This window comes from Hydra viridissima, unplaced genomic scaffold (genome assembly GCF_058129835.1).
Source record: "Hydra viridissima isolate aposymbiotic clone 2 unplaced genomic scaffold, HvirCarnegie_v1 scaffold_2, whole genome shotgun sequence".
NCBI lineage: Eukaryota > Metazoa > Cnidaria > Hydrozoa > Anthoathecata > Hydridae > Hydra > Hydra viridissima.
In genome coordinates this window covers 12,102,428-12,124,012 of record NW_028324301.1, presented here as the reverse complement: position 1 = coordinate 12,124,012, position 21,585 = coordinate 12,102,428, and the positions used below count along the sequence as shown (strand labels likewise).

The window sequence follows — 21,585 nt, the reverse complement described above, 5'->3', positions numbered from 1 at the left end:
ACACACACACACACACACACACACACACACACACACACACACACACACATATATATATATGCATAAATACATATAAATATTTATGCAACAGATTTTACTTAAACAAGAATTGATTTTCTGTAAACACATAGTTTTTATTACCTAGTTTCTGCTAAATAATATCAAATATTTAAATATCTCAAAATAAAAGTACATCTTTTTGATACAGCAACTACAACAAAAAATATTAAAAAAGAATTTTTTTTTAAATAACTAAAGAAAGTAATACATAAGTACTAATTTAAAAAAATGTTAGTCAAATGGAGGTCAAACTGAAACTATTTAATTCTCAAATTAACGTCACAATGCGAGGGCAAATAAGTGCTCCTTTTTTTTTCCTTTAGCATTTCTTTTCACTTGTAGTCAACCATGTATTATGACACAAAAATTACTTTAATTAACATGATTCTATGCCCAGCATTTCCCTCTAATTTTAGAACTATTTGGTCAAAATATTTAATCAAACTTATACTAATAAGTCAATAATATTACTTTGAAATAATCTTACCTTTGAATAAACTCTAATGTAGTAAAATTTGGATGATATTGCATGTTCATTACATAATGAACAGCAAACAATGCCACAACAGCTTGCAAAGCATCAGTGAAGGTATAGCACACTTTCTTTTCCACCAAAACATAAAAATATTCTGAATCAAACCAAGTTCCTGTGAACCAATTAATAAAGTAAATATCCTGTTATTGTTATTCTTTTTATATTGCTATTTCTATTTATAAATCTCAATGTTAGTCTTAGTCAAAAAGTACCTTTGACAACAATTATTGAATGTGATGTTGGACAAATTTCTTCAATTTCTAGAATTGCTGCTAAAGGCTGACTACAAAATAAATAACATTTAAAATTTATATCATTTAAAATGAAAAGATTATTTACAAAAAAATACACACATTTACTGATATTACAAATGATCCACTTTATCACCTATAAGCTATAAGCAGAGGTAGCCATGCCAAACAAACTCGCTGAATGCCCCTATTTTCTGTACCTATGACTGTTGCTTCAAGCAGAACTTGCTCTACTAAATCTTTACTACATTTATTTGAAAAAAATAAGTAAATAAGTCTTGATTTGGTGCTGATTGTACTATATAACCTTTCCATTAATGAAAAATTCATCAGAGTGGCAAAATGGTCCAGAAGATATTCTATTTGAGATATAAATGGCCATTGAATCAATACTTCTGCAAAAGGAATGACTGCATTTATTGTTTGACGCTGTAGCGAATAAGTATCAGACATTCAATTTTTAACATCATTTGTATTCCATGGCAGAATTGTATAGATTTGTTGAAGTTGTTCCTGTTAAAGTAAAAGAAAACTATTAAAATCTCTAAGTAAAATTGATTAAAAACTGATTTATTAAATTCTTACCTTGATATTTATTAATTCCACAGATTCACTAGATAAATTTGGGTCCCAATTTTCAATACTGTGAACATTCATCTTCATTCTTTTTGTTAAAATATTAGGTGTACTTGATAAAAAAGTGACATTACGATTTGCATTTTCTTTCCTGGATTCCATCCTAAACATTAATGTTTCAACTCCATTGGATATCACCTTACCATTTATTTCATCAAGAAATGCATCAGGAAATCTAAAATTGTTATATATTAGCTTATTAGTATCTAAAACTAACTCAGTTTTTATGAAACTAAATCTTATGGGTAGTATTTATTTTATGTATTGAAATAAAAAAAAAATTTACCTTGAAACAACTTTTTGAGCTATAATACGCAAATTTTGTCGATTTGGCCTACGATCAAATAAAAACACATCGCTCATTAACAGTCCAACCATTTGTTGAATATGCGACTCAGTAGGCTTTTACTTATTATTTAAATCTTTCAAAAAATCTAATGGAAACTTTTCCCAGTTCACAATAAACAATTGGGCCCAATTTGAAGATGTACCCATACTTGAATTTGAGGGTTCTGGAGAGAGCAAACTTAAAGAAGATGGAGAAATTGCTTGTAATAATTCTACTGGTTGACAAACAGACAAAAAACGTCTAGATTTAATTGGAGGAAGCAATGTTATTAGGTCTTGCTCTTTCAAATATTTTAAATCATCTTCTGTCTCAAGGCCTAACAACAATAAACCATTGATGACTCTGTCAACTTCTTGATGAGCAGGAAAGACAGTAACTAATTTTTCTCTTAATAAATTTTCCATATTCTCTGAGAAATAAATCCAAAATGAAGTCATGCAAATCTTTGTAATATTTTATAAAATTACATTATATGTATTTATACTTAATACTATTATAATTAAAAATAATTCTTAACTATCAGAAATATAAAAAATAATTCTTAACTATCAAAAATATAAAACATTTTAAATCTTTACATTTAATAAATGCTAATTTAAAAAAATAAAAAAACCAAATTAAAGAAGAAAAAGTCAAAATACTGTTGATTTAATTAAATTTGTTCTTTCTAGAATACTTTCTTTTACTTTTGTTCTGTACTTTGGTTTACTACTCTTAAATTAGTAAATAATAGAAAACAAAGTTCTTATATACTTATAAAAAAATAGTACAGATTAATGTCCAAGCATTAAGTGTTCTTTGAAAATAATAATGATGCTGTTGTGTGAATAATTATTGTATTTATTAATAAAAAACCATTTAAAAAGATCATTATGAAAAAAATAAAAATAATAAAGATAATTAAGAAGCTATTTGAATAACAAAGAATAGAAACATGAACAGAAACAAAAAATTATTTTATATTATAAATATTTCATGAATAGAAACAAAAAATAATTACCATAAAAAAACATTTTGTATTTAAACATTTTATCTGAATAAAACTAATACTAAATACAAATGTAATTACTACAAACAAAAATACTCAAGAATTATTATTTAAGACTAATTTAATTTTAGTTAAGAAATTAAATTATTTGAAATGTTTATTTATCTTACACAGATAAATAAACATTTAATCATTTATCAAATATAGCATGCTTTAAAGTTAAATACACATTGAAACCAATCTTATAACCCCATAATGGACAATAATCAGCTAATTTGTCAATTGGTAGAGAAATAGGTCTACTTGCCAGGTCACATTCCACTTGTAACAAGCCATAATCAGATTTCCATTTAGAATTGTATTTTTTTAACACAAGACAAAATTGATTTAGACCAGAAAAAACAGATAAAATAAATTTTCCAAAGATAAAAACTCCCTCATTCTGATGTATTACTACAAACTGGTCCCTAGTATAAGTAGTCCCCTTATATGTCATTTTAAATGAACAAAACTTTTCTGTGAATGGAATAGCAGCAACTGCTTCTGTTATTTCGACTAAAAACATAGAGCCATCAAAACAAACACCATCTGAACCACCATCATCATTATTAGAAAATGAACTTTCACTACAGACATATGACTGCAACAGCTGATGAGCCCCAGCTAAATGTTTAGTGATATTAATGAAATTTTGAGCACTTCTAGCAGATCTTTAAAGAAAATGTGCTTACTCTCCATTCTTAATGTCCAAAGTCTTATTTGAGGGCCACATTTCATAATCAAAAATGGGTAATGATACATGTAGTGGTGTTTAGGATGAAGTGGAATATCAGGGAATAATTTTTTGCTTTGTTCAAGGTACTCATTAATTAAATGTTACAAAAATAATACTTGAGATAATGAAACTTTACTTGCACAAATGAGCTCTGTTATTTGTCGTAGCAAAAGTATAAGTTGCCACACAGCATCGTTAAAATTAAAAATTCAATCCATTAATAGAAGGGGAAGAAAACGTAAAAAAACCCAATTTTGAACGGCATGACCTTTTAATTTATCACCTTTAGATGTTAATAGTGCTGGACAATCTGCCCTGTCATCACCACGGAAAGAAAATTTTCTGATTGCACCATTAATATGTAAATAAGTAAAGCAACCATCCTTTACTAGTTTTTTTATTGCTAAAGCTAAATCATATTGAATGACACCTTCAAACAAATCATGTGCAATACAAGCTAGTAAATCTGGTGCACAAACATGATAGGAATCTAAATTATTAAATATAGAGTCTCTTGTTACACCAAAAACAAACCGATCTTCAGGTTTTGCCTTTAAAGTTAGAATAGAACTTTTATAATGCTCAACAGAACAAATGTCAGCTGTATAAGGTAATGTTTGAAGCTCATTTTCTTTCATGAGACAAAACCTGCAAATATGGCCTTCTTTTGAATTAAATCCAAGTGAAAATCCACCTAAAAAATGACTACTTAAATTATCTCCCAAAATGGCAAAAACATCATCTTTATACTGCTTTATACCAATTTGAATTCCATCAACTTCAAGACTTTTTAAGCCTCTTATTAATTCTTTAAAAACTGTAACTTGAGAGAAAGACTTTAAATCTTTATCCCAACATAACTGCACAAGATAAACATTATTCAAGACAGTTCTCATATGAGGTGGCAATTTTGCAACAATCATGTTCATGGCTGAAGTTTGATGTTTATTTCTTCCGGAACCAAGGGGATTAACTATTTCAAAACTGTCTTAATATAAAATCAGATGTAATGAATTTGGATGCTTCTGAAAAAAAGAGTTGTTTAAAAATGCTTCTCCATGAAAATAATCTGAATATACACAAGAACTTGGATTGATATTAAAGAGATTAAAGAAACAAAATTTGAGTTTTAACAAATTCTTTTCAATGTTTCTTTTATTGGAACATAATATGCGTAGCATTCAAAACCATGTTCATTTCTTCCTAAAGAAACTTCTGTAGGTCCAACAAAATTCATATTTTTTCTATAGTATTCTTTTCTGATATACGCTGATCTCAATAAGCCTTTGTCTTTTGAAAATCCAATTACAAATCGATCTTTCATTTTTACTGCTTGAATAATATTATGTACATCTTTTTCAGGAATGTAATTTGACAATTTCATGATTAATAATTTTTCAGTTTGATATTGACTTAACGTGTTCAGATTTAACATTTCAGTCACAATAAACTGAACTGTTGTTGATGGAATATGATATTTGCATTGCAACTTAAGTAAAAATAAACCAATTTTATGAATCATATGATTATTATTAAATTCATTTGCGTCAATGTTTTCATCAATATTTAAATGATTATGAGTAATTTCTGAAGATGAAATATTTATTTGATTTTGCTCAAACGCCATCTTGTGGATTTGATGATAAATGAGCAGTGAATGAAGACATAACTTTGTAACAGCGAGCACATTCTTCATATGGGCATTTAATAGAAACCTTATTTTTAATATGCAGTTTTAAATGCACTATAAGTTCATTAAAAGGAAGTTCAACTTGACAAGTCACAACTGAACATATTCCTATCTTTTCTATATTAACAAGGTTATTAATTGATTTTTTAATATTGTTAACATCATGGATTCGATGTATATGTGTAGTAAAAGCTCTGAAAGTACTAAATGATTTTTTGCATCCAATAATTCCGCATGGAATCTTATATGCACAACTGTGTACACTGTAATGTTGTGCATAATACTGCAAAGAAGTAGTCTTAAACTGACATAAACTGCACAAAAGCATAATGACATATACAAATTAATAATATTATTCTGAAAATAGAAAAAATTTTGAAAACAAATTAGAAATATTATTTGCTAATGTTTGTTTTAATATAGAAATGTTTTACATTATTTTTTAATTTCATAAAACAACATAAAAAATTATTAAATGTCGCAACTAAATATTGCATGCGTGGTCAAGATCAGAGTGCGATCGCATGCCTTTCCCGACTAAGCCTCTCTCTCTATATATATATATAAATATATATATATATATATATTATTATTATTATTATTATTATTATTATTATTATTATTATTATTATTATTATTATTATTATTATTATTATTATTATTATTATTATTATTATTAATATAGTAAAAACTTTTCCTTATTGCTCTATTCGAAAGATAGAGTATCTACAAATTATTTGTAAAATACATAATAATATTTGCTAATTTATACACAAATTTCAAAATAGCAATGCTGCATATATATATATATATATATATATATATATATATATATATATATATATATATATATATATATATATATATATATATATATATATATATACTATAATATTTGAATAAAATAATATATATTATTATATTTCATAAAAAACTATATTATAAATATTATATCTATAGTGAAATCCAACTTTTGATAAAAGCATTACAAATTTTTCAGTAAATAATCGAAGAAGAAGAAGATGCAATTGTCAACTTTTGTAAAATTTTCTATTTCTTTTTGAAGCTAAATATGTACCCAAAAATAACTTTGAAAAATCATCACTTATGGCGGTTTAACATGTTAAATATAACTGCAGTTATTAATACAACGGAAATTTCCGTATTTGAAAATTTAGCCGCAGATACGGAAAATTTCCGTACATAATGTATCTGTACATCCCATACATGGATATACGGATACTTTCCGTGCAAGTAACAGAATATTTTTCCGTTTTTTAACGGAAATTTTTAACAGTGTGATCGATAGCACTACATATGATTGCCTTATTCAGATTTTTTCAACTACTAGCACCCAATAGATTCACAAAAATTTTAAAATAAAACAAACTATTTTTTAAGTTACATCCGGTACTTGTAAATTAAGGGTCCCCCGTTGTAAAAAAAATGCGCCCATCGAATAGAAAATTTAGATAAGTATTTTTTATGTAAATAAGTATTTTGCTGAAAAAAAAAAAAAAAAAAAAGAAAAATAGTAACTCATAACAGATATATTTTAATTGATAAAGGTCAATATGTGTTACATCAGGCACCGTGGAATTGTCCACATATAAAAATTTCCACAAGGCATAATTTATACACATAAAATATCCACAAGGCAAAATTTATACATATAAAAATATCCACATGACCTAATTTATACACATAAAAGTAAACATAAAAAAACTGATGCAATTACTATTTAAAATGTTTTGAGGATGCGTTATTACATTAATGGGTCTTTGATAACACTACTATAAACTAAATGTTCTTCATTCTGTTTATTTCTTTGCTCATAGTTTGTGGAGTTGGAGTTAACAGACCTCCTTTAAGCAAGGCATCCAACCAATCACGTAGCTAAAGAGATAATTTCGTCAACAAAAGAAAATTTTTAAAATTAAGTTCACATTGTTTATACAAAAGAAATTTAAAGGAGCTTGTAAGTTGAGCTTTAAGATTCATAAAGAACATACTGCTATCAGTTAAAGAATTAATTTTCGTGAAAGTAATGAAAACGGACAACTTAAATAAAAGCTTAAGAATTACTCTCCAGTAAAATTACCTGAACTGATGACGGTCTATTTGATGCTTTCACTAAACAAGATTTTGTAAGAACTAGCAACGAATTCTCGTACAACTTTGGAATCATTTTCCAATTTAATCTTATTTTTAATTTTTTTGATCGACCTGTGATTGATTGTGACTTACTTTCTAGTATTCTGCTTCTCGTAAGACATTCAAATATTGTAAGACCAACACAGAAGATGTCGTTTGACTTTCTTGCCGGTATACCACGACGTTGTTCTGGGCAAATGTATGGGTATAGGGACGCTATATGGCAGATTGGTAGTGCTAACCTTTCCGACTGGCAGTATTCAAGATTGCATAACTAGGAGAGATAACTAAGCATAACTAAGAGATGAAAAATGTCAAGCTTCAGGAAAAGATGTCGAGCTTTAGCGAAAAGAAATATAAAATAAGAAGTATGTAACAAAGTATAGTATAGTAATTATATACAAAATCTTATAACTGATTTTAAGTATTAAATATAAAATGTATTTTTGTTGCTTTGTTGATAAGAGTAAAAAAGATAATAAACCACCACACCACCCCCCCACCCACCCCCCTAAAAAAAAAAACCTTCGCTGATAAATCTTTGTTTAACAAAATGCTAAATGACGAAATAGCACTGTGTACAAGTCCATTTCCATGAAGATATACTAATGCATTTGAAACATCTCGAGAAATTTGAAGCGTTTGAACATTATCAAGCCATAAACCATGATAGAATAATGCCCGATACAAGAAATCAAACGTGGAACATTCAAAAACTAATTCCGATTTTGGAGTTCTACCCAGAAGACTCAAAATCCGATCGTGTCGAATGAAACTAACCGCAAAAGAGAAATAGTTACATATTATTTTGATAGATAATAACTTCAATTTACAATAAAGTTAAAAATTTACAATAAGAATAAAATAACCTGAGCACGTGGAGTTCACTGTCATAAGAGGAATCAAGTTCATTTGTTTTTTCCTTCTTTTTTATCATCACGTTTAAAGTACCGCTTTTTCCATTAACAAATTCTTTAGATCGTAGAGAAATTTCGTTTGAATGTTTTTCAACGTTTTCTATAACTTCTACCAGTTTCATCGAACCTTTGTGAAGTTTCTTGCGTACTATCTGAAATTTATTTTCTAAAATTTATTATCTGAAACTTATTATCCAAAATTTACTACCTGAACCTTTTTGTGCAAAGTTATCATTTTTAATCATTTAAAATATAAAAATTATTAAAATTTATCATTTAAGATAAAAAAATTATTTAAATTATTTAAAATATAAAACTTAATCATTCAAATTTAACATACCGACTTTATCGTGTCAATTAAATTGCATTCCTCATCTGAAAACATATGAATTTTAAAGAATAGCTTATTGATTTTTTAACCCTCCTTATTAAAACATTTTACAAAGTATAATTTAAATGTAAGATGTAAATATATGATAGTTAAAGATATATAATTGTTAAAAAATATTTACTTGCTTTTCCAAGTAAAAATTGAAGCTTTGTATTTTTCTTGGAAAGAAATTGAATAGGAGATTCTCCCTTGTAATTTAAATTAGAGAGTGACCCGCCATTCTGAAGTAATACAATTACACAAGGAAGTGACTGAGAAATGCATGCATAATGGACGGTTGTGTTTCCTCTATGGCACCGCCTAAATTCATCGACAAATTACTCGTAAGTAAAAGACAGTATGTCAAATAAAGAAAAAAAAAATTATATTTATACCACATTTCATCTCAAGGAAAATTACGTTTGTTTGAAGAAAGAAAGCATTCAGTTTTTTGAATTTCTTTTAATTTTTGGGGCAAGAAATTTTTTTATGATTAAAAGCTTTAAAAAAATTTCTTAAAAAAGTTCTTTTTTTTCTAGCGCTAATAAAAATAATGTTGCATAATGACGTCGATATTGATTAGCGACATGACTTTATATCCTCATGGGATACCACCCATAAATTAATATTTGTCTTCTGAAAAATATGAATATTGTTTATGTTAACACACACAATATTCATATTTTTCAGAAGAAATGTTTTTTCCCCTTCATAAAAAGAAGCGCTATTTTACTTTTTTTACGCATTTTTAACTGTAAAACAATAGAATAAGGTTTCGAATTTTAAAGAAAAAAAATGTAAAAAGTATTTCTCTAGAAATTAACAAGATGGGTTATAAGTAATCGATATGTTAACAAGATGGTTTTACTAATGATTTGCTAATAAGATAGATGATTTAACTGGTTACATAACTTATAGTATGGTAGCAAATTCCCCATTTACCGTTAATTGTCCTCTACAGCTTTATCGTTCTTGTATGTTAAGTAACTTCCCCTAAAATAAGCACCCTACTTACGACTCAACTGATGCACCAAGTTTTATTAAATGAGAGAGAATGCTGAGATGTCCGCCTTTCGCCGCCAGATGCACCGCTTGTCTTCCTTTCTTATCTCGAAAATGAAGAAAAGCCATTTGTGCTGCATTGCTTGATAAGTTCAAATCTAAAGTTAACTTATCTATCTCACCTGTAGATGCATACTTAAACCAAGAACTTTCAATTGACATTTTATTGCAAATTGCAAATTTTTATTGCAAATTTTTATTGCAAATTTTTATTGCAAATTTGCAAATTTTTATTGCAAATTTTTGTCATTATATTTGACGTCATTAACGATAAATATAATCCTAAAAGATTTCTTTTGTTTTTTAAGTTTACCGAACGTAATAAAGTTTACCGAACATAATAAAATGATAAAACCAGAAGAATTGGCTTTACAGGATCATTATCATAAATTTTAGAACTAATGTTGATAATTCATTTTTTATGAATTCAACGAAAACGTATAGAAAGGTCTCCTACAAGCAATCTTAGCTTCTTATTATCGTGAGAGTAACTACAAAATGAGAGTAACTTCTCCAAAGGAATATTGAAGAAATATCATTAAACCTACCAATCCAACTCATTCCAATATTTTCAAAATGAATATTTTCAAAATGAATAAAAATATTTCCAAGGTGTTTATTGGAAACTATTGCCAACCAATTTGTCGCGTCACAACGCACAATGAGTCCAAATTGCGAAAAAGTGGCCCAAACTTTTTTCCGATTTTTTTTTTTTAACAGAAAGTGAACTTTGTGCAATCTTTTTACTTTAAACAGATGTAAACTGTATTTAAACTCAATATAGAGTCGTTTTCTGTAAAGAAAATTTATAGCTTTGTTTTCATAAAATATTAATTGCAAAGAGTGCATCTAGAAGATTATACAGGTGTTTTTTCTTTGTTGTTGATTAAATATGAAAAGATTAGAACTTATAAGCGTAATTCAAGAAGTTGGTGTTAATCATGCGAATTTGCAAGCCGTTTTAGAAACTGAAGCAAAAAATAAATTGCTAACCAATGAAGAACTGTCTGATGCAGAACTCTCAGAAAAAACTAGACTTTTTATTTATAAATTTCGGGTTAAATATGCAAAGCATAATCGTAATTTTAAAAGATTAGTTAAACAAGAAGAGGCATGGTTAGAGGGTGAGTTGTTTCAGAATCAAAATACTAAACTTGATTCAACTTTAAAAACTGGACGACCAGAAAAAGAATGGATAGAGTGTTCATTAAGAACAAAAAGGAGGAAAGTTTCAAGATAGTTTCTAGTTTAGAATTGCTATTTTTGTTTTTAAAAGTCACTGATTAAATACATAATTTTAAATAAAAATATACACCCACAGTTCCACACTTGTGTGGTTAAGGCAGTTTTCCATAGTATCAATTTTTGAAATTATCATAATGGAAATAGTTTATCAAATAATGATGTTGTTTATTTTTATTTTAGTTTGGCTAAAACTCATACAACTGAAGAATTAGCAGAAGCTGCTGTTGTACGTGCAAAATCAAGTCCTGGAAAATCTGATTTGGGAAAAAATGTTAAAATGTTTTCTAAAGATCTACCAGGCCAAACTTACCAATCTGATAATTATCAGCCAATTATGATGTCTGCTGATCAAGCTTTATCACTTAAAATTCAATGTGATTTGAGTGATTTACAATACCAGATTATTCGAAACTCATCTCTGATGCAAAATGCTGACATTTATCCCCCATTAAAAGCAATCCTAAAATCAAAAGCAGATTGTTATCCAGAGGGTTTGCATATTACAGAAACGTCTGCGAAGTGTAGTTTGCAGAACATGGTTAACCATACCTTGCTTCGAATTTTGAAACTAAATTCTGAGCAGCTTCAAAATTTAGATGAAACAGTTACACATGGAGTATTCAATTTGAAATGTGGCATGGATGGTGCATCTTCACAAAGTATTTATAATCAAAGGTTTGATGATACTGATCTTACTACTGGAGTGCAGAATGAACAGTCAGTATTTCAAACTGCAATAGTTCCTTTGAAATTAAAAATTGGGGGTTCAAACATCTGGAATAATCCTAAACCATCCAGCCCTCATTTTTGTAGACCTCTTGAACTACAATACCTAAAGGAAACAAATGAACTCATTGCAGCAGAAGAAATAAATCTTAGAAAACAAATCGAAAATCTGCAAGACTATATTTTAGATCTAGATCTTCTCAGTAGTAAAAAGCACTGTTCCATAAAAATTAAAATTGTTGTTGACTTGACTATGTTGGATGGCAAGTCAGTAAATGCTATCATGTTTTCGAATTCATCACAATCGTGCAATATTTGTTTTGCAAAACCGAGTGAGATGAACAATCTAGTAAAAATCAGAATGTTTACTCCAAATAAAAAATCTCTTACTATGGGACTATCTACTTTACATTGTTGGATTAGACTTTTTGAGTATGTGCTACACTTAGGATATAAAATGAAAATTAAAAAGTATCAGGCTAGATCAAAAGAACATAAGCTTTCTGTTATTGAGCAAAAAAATGAAATTCAGAATAGGTTTAGAAGCAAGCTCAGCCTTGTTGTTGATATGCCAAAGCATGGCTATGGTTCCTCAAACACAGGTAACACAGCCAGAAGAGCATTTGACAATGCAGATACTTTTGCAGACATTACAGGAGTTGATGTTAAAATAATTGTTAGATTGAGAAATATAATGAAGGCTGTGTGCAGTGGATACCACCTTGATTTGGGGGCCTTCAAAAAATATTGTTTAGCTACTTCTGAAATAATAATTAAAAAATATAACTGGTACATAATGCCACCTACAGTACACAAGCTATTAGAGCATGGTTATCAAATTTCTGATTGCTTTGAACTCCCAATAGGTATTTACTCAGAAGAGGCACAGGAAGCACAAAACAAATACATTCGAAATGCAAGACTAAACCATACATGTAAAATTTCTAGAAAAAATGCAATGAAAACCAATATCATTATCTGCTGTTACGTAGTGATCCAATAGTGTCATCATTCATCTTCAAAAAAACTAAATCTATTAGTACTGTTAACTTAGATTCTGAAGTTTTAAACCTTTTGCTTGATGAACAATAAATATTTTTTAAAAATAATTTTTACTATATTACTAAATGTTGCAAATATTGGTTTATACATGTGTGTATGTGTGTATATATATTTGAGATCTTTTAAGGTATATATATAAACTTTAAAAGATCTCAAGTTATAAAAATGCTGAAATGAAGTCTTGCATTTGTTGTTCTCACCCCTCCCCCCCCCCCGGGCTTTTTCTAATGTCTTTTTTTGAAACAATTGACATAAAACCAAAATGGAGCAAATTCGAGCAGCTAAAAAATTATTTGTTTTATACCCAATACGTTCATAACAATGTGATAGAAATTTAGGAGGAGTGAAAAGTGAACATTTTAAGCTTTATCACTTTTTGTAACCGGGGAAATACATATTTTAAAAATTTTTCTCCTTTCTTCAAAAACCCAAAATCTAAAGCTAAAAAATCGAGTTATTACTTCTTTTTTGATTAAAACCATATTAACAATAATATATGAAAATGAAATTTTTAAAAAATTTTCAAATGTTGTATAATAATATAAAAATTGTCTTATTTAAAAAAATACAAAAATTCGTGAATTATTTTGGAAATTTTTATTTTATTTTTTAAGCGCAATAAATCACTCCCAAAACATATAAAGGACGTATTAAAAATTCTGCAAAATATTTTTTTCAGCTACTGGGTAAATATTCTTTCTAAATTATAAAAAATATTTATATATTGGAATACTTTTAAAAAACGACTTTTGGCCACATTTTTGAGATTTGGATTCATAGTGCAACGCATGGTGAGCGGATATTTAGAGGGACGAAATTCTTGACAACGGGAATCAGGAATTTAGATTAAGTTCTAAAGTAAAATAGTAAATAACACAGTCTATGTACCAAACTTGTCTTCTTTTTTTGTTAATACTTTTTTTCATCCTCATTATATCTTCTTTAAACAATTTAGGACTTCAGTTGGCAATTAATAACAGGTAATGATACTTGTCTAATATTAATTTATCCGAAGATATGAGCAACATATTCATTAGATATTCGGCAAACTTGATCGTATTAATCTTGTGAGGGGAACTCAGTGTTAGGGTTTTATTTTACGCCGTAATACTTGATTACACCTCGGGGTTTGTAAACTTCTGGGCGTGGTCCTGTCATTGGTATTACCAAAGTCAAGTCTTGGAGTATCAACCAATAAGCCAAGTTGGTCTCTAAATTGAGTTTTGATGTACCATTTTCTTGACTATGAGCTTGTTTATTTTAAAATGTTGATATATATGACACATTTAAAAAACACTCATCAAAGCAGCATGGAAATGTAATAGCAACAACCCAAGTTTAACAGCATGGAAGTGTAATAGCAACAACCCAAGTTTCTTTAGCAAATCGCATTCTAATGGGTCGACAATACCGCAAAAAGTTAGGGCGTGGATTTTGGCAGATTATTTTGTAACTATTATTTGTTGATCATTGTTTAATGGGAACTAAAGAACTCATAAATATGTAAGAATTATCCAAACCTGCAGCTTCGAATGTTTAAATTTTTTACGCAACACTGTGCGTACTTTACGTCATCAATCCGAAATTCACAAGGTTGGGGAATCTTTGCTGAAGTATCTGTGACTAAAATTTTTTGGGTAAACTTAGTTTTCTCTTCCATAAACTTATAGTTGGGCGGTACAAGTTTCTTAAGTTTGTGATAAAGACAGACGCCCTCAATGCAATCTACTGATATTGAGTTTTAGTTCAGTGAATCGGTAAATCTTTTTCACAAAAGTAAGAAACTTAATTTTCCTATGAGCAGCTGCCTTGGAATTTTATATTAAGTTAACAATTTAACTTCAAGTTAAGACATCGTATTTTTAGTAAAAAATTTTGGAATTCTAAACTCTAAAAATTAATCAATGTGGAACGTCGCTACACTTTCTTAGCCAGCGTCATCACATTTAAAATGCTTTTGAACAGGAAAGATTTTGGAATAGTTGAAATTCTTGGGAACAACTGAAATTAATTTACTAACCCATTCCGACTTTTTAACACCAGGGTTTTTAATGTTGCCTTTAAAATTTAAAAAATATTTTGAATCTTTTTTTTTGTTTGAAAATAAAACAGGTTTTAGAAATTTAAAGTTGATTCCTAGCACAAGAACTGATCGCTGACACAAGAATTATTTATTATTTCTTAACAATTTAGTCAGACAATAAAATTTAATGCAACCACACATTCAATATCGTTAATATTGTGAGGGTGGCGTTTTAATTATTATGTTTCTTCTTTTATCTAATTAATTTAATTTTAATGTTTGTTTAAAGTTTAGTTTGTTATTTAGTTTAGCTAATGAAGGTAAGGGGAAGGGGAAGGTTTAGGTTCAGTGTTATGTGGATTAGGTATATGGAGGTTGGGAACGAGGTTAGTGGTCTGGGGAGTACTTGGTTAGGTAAGGGCGAGGTTTGGGAATAGTTTGGTTAGGAATGGGCAAGGTTTAATCTAAAAGAGCTAAACTTATAATCGCCGTCCTCAGTATATTCTATAATATAATAAAACTCAACAAATGTTCTATTAATGTATAATGGTAGCACTCTTACTCTTATAACTTTTATATAATACAAATAATATTCTCTTACGCTTCTTGCAGTGTTCAATACTGTTTATTTCAAATACTCATCTTTCTTTTATATCTTCTTTTATTACAAATATCTCTTCTTTAATTAAATCTTTTGGTTATTTTCCAGCAATCAATATTAAAATCTTCTTCTTTTCTTCTTTTATTCAACTGCTTATTAAACTGCTTATTAAACTGCTTATTCATCAAAATACTCTTCTTATCACAAAATTTTTTCTCTTCTTTAAAATCCTCTTTAAATCTCTTAAAACTCTTTTCTCATAAAAATCTTCTTTTAAATCTCTTTAAAACTCTTTTCTCATAAAATTCTCTTTTAAATCTCTTACTCTACCTTAACCATCTCTTCTCTTAACTTCACTTAACTCCACTTAACTGTCAGACTCCTTCTTTTTTGAGCTTTTATAGTTTTTGCTTGTTTTCCTGTTGCGATATCTTTTCATTTATTTAAATGGCAGGTTGATGAGTCTTCGTGTTTACGTCTTTTCTCAGTTGTTTTTAACTTTTCTTCTTTCCGTTTTATCGTCTTCTTACGTGATAAATCGTTGTTTTTGACTTTTCTAATTGTTACTTTTCTGATCGTTGTTTTTGACTTTTCTAATTGTCGCTTAATCGTTTACGAGTTCCACGTTTACGTCTTTTCTCAGTTGTTGTTTTTAACTTAATTCTTTTTGCTTTATCATTTATTTATGTGAAGAGTGGACGAGTCATCTTGTATGTGTCATTTCCGATCGTTGTTTTTAGCTTTTCTTATTATCGCTTTATCATATACGAGTCTTCGCGTTTGCGTCTTTTCTCAGTTGTATTTAACTTTTCTTTTAACGCTTTATCTACTGGTCTAGTCAGATTTAGAAGAAATATTAGATTTTTCCTATTTTTAAAACAAGAAAATAAAATTTTTTAAAGGCTTCAATTTATTAGTTAGGATTATATTAGTTGGGATTATATTAATGAAAGAGTTTGAACTCGTGTCACTGTAATTAGTGAAACCTCTTTTACCTGCAAAATCTTAACGGGGGGTTATGGAGTGATTGATTTAGTGGGTTGATTGAACATTAGATAACTAACTTTGAAGACTCATGAGTGGGACTTTTTTGGGGGTGTTGGGGCCACCAAAGTAATATGTTAAAATGATCACCGACTTACTTATGGTTTGCATACTTATTGTTATTCGTTACAACAGAAAACCCTTATGTAACAGCTTTAATTCATAGAACTGATAGCTTAAATGAGCATTTCATTTAATGTTCGAAGATAAAAAACCGAACGTTGGGAAGAAAAGTAAGCTATAGAGCAGCAGTGCCTTTGAATAATCACTAATTGTTCACTTCACTAATTGTTCAATTCAATAATTGTTCACTACACTTATTGTTCACTTCACTTATTGTTCACTTTTCTTATTGTTTTATAGATAAACTTAATTTGAGTTTTGCAAGAAGTGAAGATAAATAGTTAATAAGAGGTTGATAATATGAAGATAAATAGTTTCAAATCACGGTTTTTATTTCTAAAACAAATTTTTTTGTGGCTTTCATCACAACCAGGCCCGCCGAGAGCCATAATTTTAGACGGTGCAAGAGATATTTTTGGGCCCTTTACCCATTATTTCAATATTTTAAACTATTACTGTATGCTTTTGTTGAAATCGGCAATTGTTCACAATGAGGATGCAATCTTGTATTACAGTTTTATTTCTAGCTACAATTATTTCATTTACTAAAGAATATTAATTTAATGAATGTTTGTTTTTTATGTAATTAGTTTTTCTTTCATTATTGGATTAAAGGATTTTTCTGAAATAAAAATTCAGACTATTTGTTACGTTTCAACCATGTTCAATAATACAATAATCAATCTCAACAAATATACAACTACTAATAAAAACAGAATTTTAACAAATAGTTTACTCCAAGAATAGTTCATTTACAAAACAAAGGTGCTTTTCTAGTTTTTTTTGAAGCGAAATTTCGAACAACTTTGTCAAAATCAATTGACCTAGATATTGAAGATTCGAGACTCAACATTGCCAAATCCACTAACCGTTCTTGAAGCATTGTAGTTCTTAAAAAGTTTTTAATCAGTTTTAGTTTGCTGAATGAGCGTTCGGCGGATGCAACTGTAGCAGGAATTGTTAAGAATATTCTCAAGCATACACAAATATTTGGAAATAGGCCATGTAAATTAGTTCGACTAATCGAATTTAGGAGTTCAAATGGGCTTAATTGATTCGATCCAAGATTTGCATAATGTACAGATTTTAACTGTTTCATTTCCATTACAATATCTTCGCTAAAATCTGCTGAATACTCTTCACTTAATAATTTTGCTTTCATTTCCAATGTATCCAAATCAATATTGAGATAATTCCACATGAAGCTAAACTTATCTGAAATGCTCTGTGCTGCTTTGAATCTTACAGTAAGGCCACCAATAACACTATCTAATACCACATAGTAAACAAATCTTCTAAAGCATGATTCCTCCATGGTCTCATCTTCATTTAAAACTGTAAACCCTTCCCAGGACAAAATTTGTATAGATTTTCTATACAAAAAATCAATCCTTTTTTCTATAGGCTTTTGGAACATATTCTCTATAGAAATTCAACTACTAAAAGTCTATAGAATATGCAATTGAAAGTCTATAGAAGTTTCTATAGAAAAGATCAATATTATTTTCTATAGGCCTATAGAAATTTAACTACAGAAAGTCTATAGAAGTTTCGATAGATCGTATTTTTCGAGAGTGTATAGAAAATATTTTCTATTATCATTTAGATGGTCTATAGAATCGTTGGGATATATTCCATCGATTATAGTCTATATTATATATTACATAAGTAATATACTACATATATTATAGACAATAAAATTGCTTCATATACAAATTTCATAGGCTTTTTATGATATTCTATAAACAATTTGTATATTACATATGAGGAATATTTCCTATTGGGAGAGAAAACAAGAAAAAGTGCATTTATAAACTTTTAAAACAAAAGACTATATATTAAATAATCAAAAAAGACAGAAATACACTATGTACATTCTTATAACATCTTTCATATTTTAACTCTTCTTAACTTTCAACGCAATATTTAATTTCAATTTGATTGCTATTCACATATCATTTGACGACACACCCGGTATTTGACAGGCAAAGGTTTAAAATACAAAAGAGTTCAATTATTTATTGATTTCTTCCGTTTAATAAAAAAATTCAAATGCTATAACTATTTACCAACAACACCATCAACAAAGTCTTGACAAATTTTGGGTTTTGCTACTTTGTCAGAGTGAGCATTACTTTGCTTGCCAGAAATACTGACACTTCTTAGCCTGTGTTTCCCACCAATGACACCAAAAGATCGTGTACAAATTTATTTGTGCCATGCGATTTGCTACATTCGCTGAATTTTTTATGGTCAATGTATACTTTTTGACCTGGCACTAATTGTTTCTAAATTACAAAGTAAAAGTACTATGAATAAAATTTATATAATTAAACATATAAATAAAAAAATAGATAAATTTTGTAACATGAAAATTCTTACTCTACTAGATCCATCTGGGTATTTGGTTCTTTCCAGATTGGTATGCGTTCAGAAAGATTTGATTTAGAAACAAGACTGTCATTAAAAGCATTACTATTTGTAATGCTAAACAAATGATTAAGTTGATCAGACATATCAAAAGAGTTGAGAGTGTGAGAGGTTGCTCTACTAGACCCATATAAATTGCTGGGTGCCTTCCACTTCTGAAAAAATGAATGAAAACTTTGTTACATTAGTTAAAAGTCTTTCCTCTAACTCAAATCAATATGCAAGTTACATTGAAGTCACTTGCATATTGATTTGAGTTAGAGGAAAGACTTTTTGTCAATTTTGGTATATGATGTGTTAAGGAAGATAAATCATGGGGCTTGTTTAACTGCAAAACTCCATTGAATAAGTTCACCAAGATTAATTTCTATAGCAACGTTATCTGCATTCTAAAATAAGAACATAAAGTAATACTGTTCTATAAATTTGGTGAATTAAAAGTGTCACGGATACGTGGTAAAAATCACGTTTATCTACGTGATTTTTACCACGCATTCATTTATGAGTATTCTAATGGCGATTGTATTATAAACCTCATGGGAATCAGAACGCTGTATATATATAGATACGATTTTTATGTAGGAGAGAGAGAAAAACGCTGATACTGAGTTTAGATTAATGTTTGTTTTTTAATAAACCAACACAAGAATGCAACAAATACTGAATTTAACTTGCTAAAATTAGAAGTATTTACAATATACAATACATATACAATGTTTTCAATAACTTCAATGTTTTCTTCAACACGCAATATTTTGGTTTTTGCACAACTTTTACAATTACATTTTTAAAATAAGCTGATGAATTTGAATGAAATATTTTAAAATAGTATTTAACATTTATAAAAAACAGTTTTTAAAAATGTTCATCATAACCACACCATTAAAGTTATCTGATTTGGTAATGGTGGAACAACTTTTACAAGGGTGTTTGCTTGATTGTTCAACTCCTCCAAATCATCTTAATTATTTAAAATATAAAATAGTATAATACTTGTTTCATTACAAAAAATGGAAATTTTACACCTGCATATAAATGTATATATATCCTAAATTCTGCTTACCCCCGATTTTAAGACCTTTGCCTCATAATTTTTCCAAGTAGGAGAACCAGACTTTAATGCCTGGTTCTGCAACATTGCATTGAAATAACTTGACGACCACTGTACAACAACATTTTCTCCATATACAACTGGACCTTTAATTAAGTCCATTCGAACAACCTAAATGAAATTAGTTAACTAGTAATAAGTGTTAATATACTAATGATATAAGTTTTCCCACAGACAAATGGAAAACTTTAAATGAATTTTCAGTTTATACCAGCCAAACAAGAAATAAAATAGAAATAAAGTGCTGCAATAAAACAAATGATTAGTAATAAGAAATACTTTTACTATTACTAATTAATACTATTTTATTTTTATTATTTATTGTAGATTAAATTTAATTTTGTATATATATATATATATGTATATATATATATATATATATATATATATATATATATATATATATATATATATATATATATATATATATATATATATATATATATATATATATAAAAAACAAAGAAACAACTATGTATGGTACTTAAAGTTTCATGTCTAATGGCAATCATCAGCCATGAAATACAAATCACAAATGTAAAAACCATTACAAAATTACAAAAATTACTGTGCCGTGTGCTCTGACATCATAATAGAAAGAGAGGAGAAAAGGAAATATAGAAAGAACGAAAGAAAAGAAAGAAAGAAAGGAAAGAAAGAAATAAAGAAAGAATTAAAGAAAGAAAAAAAGAAAAGAAAAGAAAAAAAGAAAGAGAGGAAGAAAGAAAGAATTTAGGCCTAGTCGCCAGTGTCAAATTTGGAAAGAAGAAATTTGTTTCTATGTCTGCATTTTAAAACCAATTCATTCGTCTTATCAAATAAGATACCTTCTTGAAACATTATCATCATGTACTTCTTTATATATATATATATATATATATATATATATATATATATATATATATATATATATGGCGTTATTTTACTTTCGTACCCACCTACTTTTATTACTTTTATTGCAGATTACAAAAGATCGTCGTCCAAAAGTAATAAAAAGTATAGGAAACAATGCTTTTAGACCAACTTAATATTCTCTAAATTCAATCTGAAAGTGTTAAAAACTCATACGAAAACGCTAAAACTCGCTATTTTTTCAACGTATTGACGAATTTAAAAAAAATTACTAAAATGTTTAAATTATAGACCTGGTTTTTATTGCTTGGTAGTTTTATAATTTTCGCAATTATTAGCATTTGGATGAACTGCTTAAAATTTAAAAATTTAAACAGCAGTGAAAACCGTGTTTAATTTTTTAATAACTTACTTTACTTTTTAAACTCGTCATCGCGTTGAAAAAATGGCGAATACTAACGTTTTCGTATGAGTTTTTAACTTTTTCAGATTGAGTTTAGAGTATATTAAGTTGGTCAAAAAGTATTGTTTTCTATACGTTTTCTTACTTTTGTAAACAAATAAACTACTAAAATTGAAAA

The 21,585-nt window shown here is 28.2% G+C and overlaps 4 protein-coding genes and 1 pseudogene across 16 annotated transcripts; 1 reads left to right on the top strand and 4 right to left on the bottom strand.

The window, feature by feature from the left end:
* Positions 1-2,317, bottom strand: LOC145194015 (uncharacterized; annotated as a pseudogene). Its single transcript, XR_016450184.1, has 5 exons — positions 1,769-2,317; positions 1,432-1,657; positions 983-1,359; positions 808-878; positions 1-707 (listed from the first exon to the last, which is right to left on the bottom strand). The product of XR_016450184.1 is annotated as an uncharacterized LOC145194015 (transcript).
* Positions 2,318-6,819: 4,502 nt separating this feature from the next.
* Positions 6,820-16,027, bottom strand: LOC145190023 (putative serine/threonine-protein kinase DDB_G0281745). 6 transcript variants are annotated; one of them, XM_090080209.1, is made up of 7 exons: positions 15,445-16,027; positions 8,868-9,046; positions 8,696-8,730; positions 8,308-8,507; positions 7,964-8,213; positions 7,386-7,712; positions 6,820-7,180 (listed from the first exon to the last, which is right to left on the bottom strand). In XM_090080209.1, exons 4-7 carry the CDS (start codon positions 8,475-8,477, stop codon positions 7,085-7,087), a joined length of 843 nt encoding a protein of 280 aa, XP_089936335.1. In that variant the 5' UTR covers positions 8,478-8,507; positions 8,696-8,730; positions 8,868-9,046; positions 15,445-16,027; the 3' UTR covers positions 6,820-7,084. The 6 variants fall into 6 exon arrangements, with proteins under 6 accessions (XP_089936335.1, XP_089936333.1, XP_089936336.1 ...); XM_090080207.1 differs by lacking the exon at positions 15,445-16,027 and adding an exon at positions 10,336-10,530; XM_090080210.1 differs by lacking the exon at positions 15,445-16,027 and adding an exon at positions 10,336-10,530 and having other exon boundaries at positions 8,872-9,046.
* Positions 10,619-12,998, top strand: LOC149891954 (uncharacterized). 2 transcript variants are annotated; one of them, XM_090080196.1, is made up of 2 exons: positions 10,619-10,911; positions 11,213-12,998. In XM_090080196.1, exons 1-2 carry the CDS (start codon positions 10,901-10,903, stop codon positions 12,759-12,761), a joined length of 1,560 nt encoding a protein of 519 aa, XP_089936322.1. In that variant the 5' UTR covers positions 10,619-10,900; the 3' UTR covers positions 12,762-12,998. The 2 variants fall into 2 exon arrangements, with proteins under 2 accessions (XP_089936322.1, XP_089936323.1); XM_090080197.1 differs by having other exon boundaries at positions 10,680-11,026.
* A 1,332-nt stretch (positions 16,028-17,359) lies between the features above and the next one.
* Positions 17,360-18,028, bottom strand: LOC145186392 (zinc finger MYM-type protein 1-like). Its single transcript, XM_080062501.2, has one exon. It carries the CDS (start codon positions 18,026-18,028, stop codon positions 17,360-17,362), a length of 669 nt encoding a protein of 222 aa, XP_079918627.2.
* Positions 18,029-18,620: 592 nt separating this feature from the next.
* On the bottom strand, positions 18,621-21,277 carry LOC149891953 (uncharacterized). 6 transcript variants are annotated; one of them, XM_090080224.1, is made up of 4 exons: positions 21,091-21,277; positions 20,105-20,263; positions 18,994-19,196; positions 18,621-18,899 (listed from the first exon to the last, which is right to left on the bottom strand). In XM_090080224.1, exons 2-4 carry the CDS (start codon positions 20,252-20,254, stop codon positions 18,890-18,892), a joined length of 363 nt encoding a protein of 120 aa, XP_089936350.1. In that variant the 5' UTR covers positions 20,255-20,263; positions 21,091-21,277; the 3' UTR covers positions 18,621-18,889. The 6 variants fall into 6 exon arrangements, with proteins under 6 accessions (XP_089936350.1, XP_089936352.1, XP_089936351.1 ...); XM_090080226.1 differs by having other exon boundaries at positions 21,095-21,277; XM_090080225.1 differs by lacking the exon at positions 21,091-21,277 and having other exon boundaries at positions 20,105-20,454.
* Between the last annotated feature and the right edge of the window lie 308 nt (positions 21,278-21,585).